This window comes from Clinocottus analis, unplaced genomic scaffold, assembly GCF_023055335.1.
Source record: "Clinocottus analis isolate CAN_PGR_092001 unplaced genomic scaffold, fCliAna1.0.p SCAF_77, whole genome shotgun sequence".
Taxonomy (NCBI): Eukaryota; Metazoa; Chordata; class Actinopteri; order Perciformes; family Cottidae; genus Clinocottus; species Clinocottus analis.
In genome coordinates, this window is record NW_027176237.1 from 145,001 (window position 1) to 151,539 (window position 6,539).

At 49.0% G+C, this 6,539-nt stretch overlaps 2 protein-coding genes across 2 annotated transcripts in view; both read right to left on the reverse strand.

Annotated features, from left to right (window-relative positions):
- The window catches only part of LOC137779414 (zinc finger and SCAN domain-containing protein 31-like), a 2,281-nt gene extending 219 nt beyond the window's left edge, over window positions 1–2,062 (reverse strand). Inside the window, exons 1-2 of the mRNA XM_068567116.1 lie at window positions 1,726–2,062; window positions 1–709 (exon numbers count right to left, since the gene is read on the reverse strand). The exon at window positions 1–709 is cut by the window's left edge and continues 219 nt beyond it. Of these exons, the coding sequence (XP_068423217.1) occupies window positions 1–709; window positions 1,726–1,918 (902 nt within the window). The 5' untranslated portion in view covers window positions 1,919–2,062. The remainder of the gene's footprint in view (window positions 710–1,725) is intronic.
- A 756-nt stretch (window positions 2,063–2,818) lies between these two features.
- Window positions 2,819–6,501, reverse strand: pogza (pogo transposable element derived with ZNF domain a). Its single transcript, XM_068567097.1, has 8 exons — window positions 6,142–6,501; window positions 6,005–6,044; window positions 5,596–5,761; window positions 4,793–5,197; window positions 3,741–4,043; window positions 3,441–3,641; window positions 3,166–3,296; window positions 2,819–3,053 (listed from the first exon to the last, which is right to left on the reverse strand). Exons 1-8 carry the CDS (start codon window positions 6,197–6,199, stop codon window positions 2,819–2,821), a joined length of 1,539 nt encoding a protein of 512 aa, XP_068423198.1. The 5' UTR covers window positions 6,200–6,501.
- Between the last annotated feature and the right edge of the window lie 38 nt (window positions 6,502–6,539).

Below are 6,539 nucleotides of genomic sequence, written 5' to 3' on the forward strand. Positions count from 1 at the left end.
TTCTTCCAAACCCAGCAGCGAAATGGTTTCTCTCCAGCACTACACCTGGACTCACTGACTGAAACGACACTATTATTCAGAGAGTTTAAACCTGACTGAGGTTCTCTGATCTTCTTCCGCTCATCGTCACGCTGTGAAGCTTCGTCTCTGCTGGATATTTGTAAATGTTTATGTGGACCTGAGTTCCTGTCTGGTTCTCCACAGTCACCTCCATCACTTTCAGTTTCCATGTGTTCAGTTGAGCTGCTGGCTGGAGGTTCTGCCTCTCGGTTCCGAGTCTGATGAAGCTGTGAGGACTGCGCTTCGTCTTCATCATCTTCACTCTTCACAGTAAATGAAGTGAATGAGAACTTGATACCAGCCTCCTCCAGCTCTTGAAGCTTCTTTCCCTCCTGGCTGGTCCAGAGTTCCTCCTGGTCCACTTTAATATGAGGGGGCTCTGGTTCCTCCAGGTCCTCTTTAATGTGAAGGGGCTCTAGGTCCTCCTGGTCCACTTTAATATGAGGGGGCTCTGGGTCCTCTTTAATATGAGGGGGCTCTGGGTCCTCCTGGTCCTCTTTAATATGAGGGGGCTCTGGGTCCTCCTGGTCCTCTTTAATATGAGGGGGCTCCTCTTTAATGTGAAGGGGCTCTGGGTCCTCCTGGTCCAGACTGGAGCTCCAGACCTGCTGCTGAAGCGCGTCTTTAACCGCAAACAGCTGCTGGACGTCTGCAGGAAACAGGAAACACACATTGAGTACAACTGTGAATTGATTCTAACTAGTGATGTAACACCTGTAGATACAGGTACAGGTGGGCACGAGCACTGAACTGAGAACATCCTGACTGCAGACCAACTTCTACACGAGGGGTCCAGGCTGTAAAGACGGGTAAACCTTCAGGTGGTCATGGCGTCATGGCGTCTGCAGTGGACTGCAGTAGAGACGCTCGGTGTCGTGTGGAAGGTAAATAAAACGTCAGCAGCAGAAGGCGAGGCCCTCGAAGGATCATCAGCTGCTGTCTGGAAGTCAAGTGACGCGTATGAAGGTAGATTTGTGTCTTTTTTACCCGAGCAAATGTCTTGTTTGTAATTAAAATCTTTGCTCTCAATTCAAAAAAGTTTGTCTAAAAAAATAAACGCTCTGGAAAAAAAACATCTAAAAAAACGGGAAAAAAAATGCTCTAGAAAAATAAAAAATAAAAATGAATAAATAAAAGCTCTCCCAAAAAAATGCTCTAAAAAAATGTTCTAGAAAAAAAAGCTCTCAAAATACCTGCGCTCTCAATCCAAAAAGTTACAACTTGAGTTTTTTTTTGAGAGCATTTTTTTTATAAAGCAAATTTTAGTTTTGAGAGCGTTTTTTTTCGAGCAATTTTTGGAATTGAGAGCAAAGATTTGGATATAATTTACTTACCAACAAGAAATTTGCTCGGGTAAAAAAAGACACAAATCTGCCTTCATAGATGTGAAGGAAGAACACACCACGAGCACAGAGTGCGTTACTGTTGTGTCTGCGCGGCAGAGCAACACAACCACAAAAAAATTACCACAAACCACAGCGCGACGAATGCATTCAGGCTAAAGCTAACGCTAATGCTACCTTATATAATGCTACATGCTACATGTCCATGTCAACCCAGAACAGCAACCAGCTCCCAGAGACCCACTGACAGAACATTTCATTTTCCAAAGACACGTGACCAATAACTACTGTGAGCAGTGAGAGAGAAGAAGTAGAGACCAACCTGCTCTGTGGACCCGGACTTCCGGGTTGAAAACAGCGTCCAGTAGTCTCCGTTGTCGCTCGTTCTCGTCTCTAGAAGCAGAAAGTTCCTCCTCGTACTCTGCTATCGTTCTTTCAAACAGCCCAAATATCTCTTGCGCAGCCGCAGTGAGTCGCTGCTTCACCAACGCTCTCAGCATTTGGACTTTACACATGTTCACACGACGACAGCAACTTGTTCTCCACACAAACTCCGTCACGAAGCCCGTTTGCTCTCCATCCAACAGTCCCGACGACGATGTTGCTAACACGCTAAGCTAGCTTCAGTTTCTTTGTAGGCCGCCGGGAGATGAGTCAGAGAGAAGCATCGAGACAAAAGTCCACCAGGTTCCTCCGGACACACAGAGACCCGGATGGAGCTCACACACACTTTGTCAACACAACAAAGACACTCCGCTAACACGCGTTACCGAGAGGCGCCATCTTGAGCTCACACTGTGACGTCAGCCTCAGTGAAGAACACAGCTTCCGGAGCTTCAAAATAAAAGTCTGAACGTGTGACTGCAGTAACGGACTTCCTCTGAACACAGGAAGTGCAGTATTATTTAGGTTCAATAATCTTCAGAAGATGAACTGTGTGGGAATTATGGTCTGTGTCTACTTTAATCCCGGAGTGGATATGTATAATATATGACATCACTGTTTCATTAACGTCCCCATGAACATCAACAATAAAACAGATGAACTGAAGTCTCTTTATTCTTCTGTAAAACATCACAATTCATTTTACAGTCCAAAATAACAAAAACATTTATTTACAGGTCAAAGGTCACGTCAAAACTCTTCATTTACATTCCTGCAGATTTTAAACTCATTAAACAACGTGGCGCTTGTGTTGGATATAAATCCTCCTCCTCCTCCTCCTCCTCCTCCTCCTCCTCCTCCTCCTCCTCCTCCTCCTCCTCCTCCTCCTCCTCCTCCTCCGTCTATACCTCCTCCTCCTCCGTCTATACCTCCTCCTCCTCCTCCGTCTATACCTCCTCCTCCTCCTCCGTCTATACCTCCTCCTCTTCCTCTTCCTCCGTCTATACCTCCTCCTCTTCCTCTTCCTCCGTCTATACCTCCTCCTCCATCAGCAGCTGTAGTTCTGCTGGAGGGTTGGAGGCGTCTGGCAGCTGGATCAGAGCCTTCGTCAGGGCTGCGATCATCTCCTCCTCCCCTCGGTCCTCCTCCTCCCCTCGGTCCTCCTCCTCCCCTCGGTCCTCCTCCTCCCCTCGGTCCTCCTCCTCCCCTCGGTCCTCCTCCTCCCCTCGGTCCTCCAGCTGCATGTCACACACCGACGTGAACGACCTGAGGAGTCAACACGGAACCACAGAAGAAGTCACTTCAGATATAATGTGTAAAACTAAATAAATTACTTACACACACACACACACACACGCACACGCACACACACACACACCTGCACAGGAGGTGTGTGTGTGTCTCAGAGTTCAGCGTGGAGGAAACTTCACTGAGCCAACAGGCCAAAGTCAGAGTCAGCTGATCCAGATCCTCCAGACCGCCATCAGAGACCAGCTGAGTCCACCGGGCCTGAGGGGAGAACCAGAGGTCACCAAGACCCCACAGGTGAGACAGACAGGTCAGACAGACAGACAGACACACAGACAGACAGGTGAGACACACAGACAGGTGAGACACACAGACAGGTGAGACACACAGACAGGTGACCGGTACCTGCAGGAAGTCTGTGAGCACCGGCGTCACACAGACGTGCAGCGGCTGCAGGCGGCAGCAGCATCCCGGCGGGATGAAGGCGGCGCCGGTGGCGAGCGCGCTCAGGCCGCTCCTGAAGCCGTCGGCCAGGTGACCCCGGTAGACGTCCGCCAGCAGCACGGCCTCGCCGGGGCCGCGGGCGGCCACACGGGGGCGCCACACCTGCACACAGGGGAACGTCACCGGCAGGAAGCGCGCGAGCCGGCGCCGCCACGGATTTCACAATAAGAGACGGGGAAGAGGAGGAACGCGTCCGCTCACCCGGTCGATCCAGAGCCGGAGGCGGTCCCGGTTCGAGAACCCTTCCCGTCGGGCCTCCAGCAGAACGTTGTCGGGGAACCCGTCGGGGAGGCGCGGCGCGGGCCCTCTGGAGAACAGCAGCGGCGGCAGGAACGTCCCGTCGGACAGCGCGGAGAGAACCACGTCAAACACGGGCCGCTCATCAGGAGAACCCGACAGCTGCAGCGCCGCCGGGTTCTGCTTGGAGAACCGGTCCAGGTCCAGAAAGATGGAGAACTCGTCCATGGAGCCGACGCGATGAGCCGGAACCCCACGGCTCTGAATCTGAAGAACAAGATACTAGTACTACTAGTACTACAGATACTAGGACTACAGATACTACAGATACTAGTGCTACAGATACTACAGATACTAGTGCTACAGATACTACAGATACTAGTGCTACAGATACTAGTGCTACAGATACTAGTGCTACAGATACTACAGATACTAGTGCTACAGATACTGCAGATACTAGTGCTACAGATACTACAGATACTAGTGCTACAGATACTACAGATACTAGTGCTACAGATACTACAGATACTAGTGCTACAGATACTACAGATACTAGTGCTACAGATACTAGTGCTACAGATACTACAGATACTAGTGCTACAGATACTGCAGATACTAGTGCTACAGATACTACAGATACTAGTGCTACAGATACTAGTGCTACAGATACTACAGATACTAGTGCTACAGATACTAGTGCTACAGATACTACAGATACTAGTGCTACAGATACTAGTGCTACAGATACTACAGATACTAGTGCTACAGATACTACAGATACTAGTGCTACAGATACTACAGATACTAGTGCTACAGATACTAGTGCTACAGATACTACAGATACTAGTGCTACAGATACTACAGATACTAGTGCTACAGATACTACAGATACTAGTGCTACAGATACTACAGATACTAGTGCTACAGATACTAGTGCTACAGATACTGGTACAACAGATACTGGTACTACAGATACTGGTACTACAGAGTACTACGGTCGTAGTGAACTATCGGACCTCTCTGGCGAGCGAGCGGGCGAACGAGCGGCTGGCGTCCCGGATGCTCCTCGGTAGTCTTCCTCGGCGCTGGTCCGGCTGCAGGCCGAGCCGGTGGCGCAGCAGGAAGTCCACGGTCCAGCTGTAGCGGTCCAGCGGCGGCGCCTGCTCGCCCAGCGCGCTCCTGGCGGTCTGCAGCAGGACGGCTTCGCTCAGACGCAGCTGCTGCTCGTGCTGACTCAGCACCCACTCCGCCAGCTTCTCCGTGCTCCAGCCCCACTTCCTGTCCGGCAGCCGGCGCTCCTGCCGCCGGAGCCACGAGCGCACCGTGGGGCGCGTCACCAGGAAGCGGCGGCAGGCCTGATCGAGGCCGTGGCACAGCGAGGACAGGACCACCAGGAGCTGGGGGGCCGACAGGGGGGAGACCTGAAGGGGAGATGGTCTGAGATTATCAAACAATCTCTGAGATTAGAGTCAGAGATTAAAGTGAGAGTTTAGAATCAGAGATTAAAGTCTGAGATTAGAATCTGAAATTAAAGTCTGAGATTAGAGCCTGAGATTAAAGTCTGAGATTAGAGCCTGGGATTAGAATCTGAAATTAAAGTCTGAGATTAGAATCTGAAATTAAAGTCTGAGATTAGAATCTGAAATTAAAGTCTGAGATTAGAATCTGAAATTAAAGTCTGAGATTAGAATCTGAAATTAAAGTCTGAGATTAAAGTTCTATATACTTGAGATAATAATTAAAACACTTGAGATTAAAATGGAACATTATATATTTTTTGCTTTCAACCCGAAACCAAAGATGAAATGAACTTGCTCACCTGCTCAGGTTGTGGGCGGGGCCCCAGGAACTTGATGGTCATGGCGGGGGGGGAGGAGAGCGGGGGCGGCGAGGCGAGGTGTTTGACGGACAGCACGGTCTGACTGCAGGTGAGCAGGTGGAGGGGGATGAAGGCTCCGCCCACATGACCTACAGGTGATGTCACACTGGAGAGGACGACAAGAGTTCAAAAGGAAACAAAAACCAAGAACTGGACAGGAAGTGATGTAATGACCAGCAGGAGACGGGCGCGGAGGCCCTTCACAATAAAAGCCCTCACGTTCTGATCATTTGATTTAGATTCAGACTCCCGAGAGGCTTTTACTGTGAAGGGGCTGAGAGTGTGTTTATCTATGTGTGTGTGTATCTGTGTTTATCTGTGTGTGTGTATCTGTGTGTGTGTGTCTCACCTGAGAGATGGTTGTTGGTTCTCTCCGTTAACATCGAGATCTAAAACAACAGAACATCTTTATGTTGGAGATCCTTTACTGCAGTAGAAGTACAAGCACAAACAGTGTGTCTGTGTGTGTTAGGTTGTGTGTGTTACCGTTGTGCGTCATCATGATGCACTGATGTTCTGGCCTCTCAGTCAGGTGATCGGCCATCTTGTCTCCTACGAAGGTCGTAAACGTGCACGACACACACCTCAAGCTGTGAGGCAACCTGACACACACACACACACACAGTTAATAAATTACCTGTTAGTAAACATCTATAAATCAATATTTAATCTATAAAACTGATCACTTCATAATAATATCATCAATAACAATGACATGATGTTTTTAAACGGATAAACCGCGTTGACTTAAAAAAGGCAAAAACCCCGTTTCATTCCAGGAGAGAAATGAGAAGTTCACTACTGACGACAGGTGTCAAAACTACAGTTACAGCCTAAATATAATTGTAGATAATATTTGTACACACAAAGTACTTTGTTGTCCT

Coding starts and splice junctions, on each gene's coding strand:
- pogza (XM_068567097.1), bottom strand. CDS start 6,199: ATGGCCGATCACCTGACTGAGAGGCCAGAACATCAGTGCATCATGATG. Junction 5,198..5,595: donor CCCGCCCACAACCTGAGCAG/GTGAGCAAGTTC, acceptor TCTCCCCTTCAG/GTCTCCCCCCTGTCGGCCCC. Junction 3,054..3,165: donor CACACACACCTCCTGTGCAG/GTGTGTGTGTGT, acceptor TTGACTCCTCAG/GTCGTTCACGTCGGTGTGTG.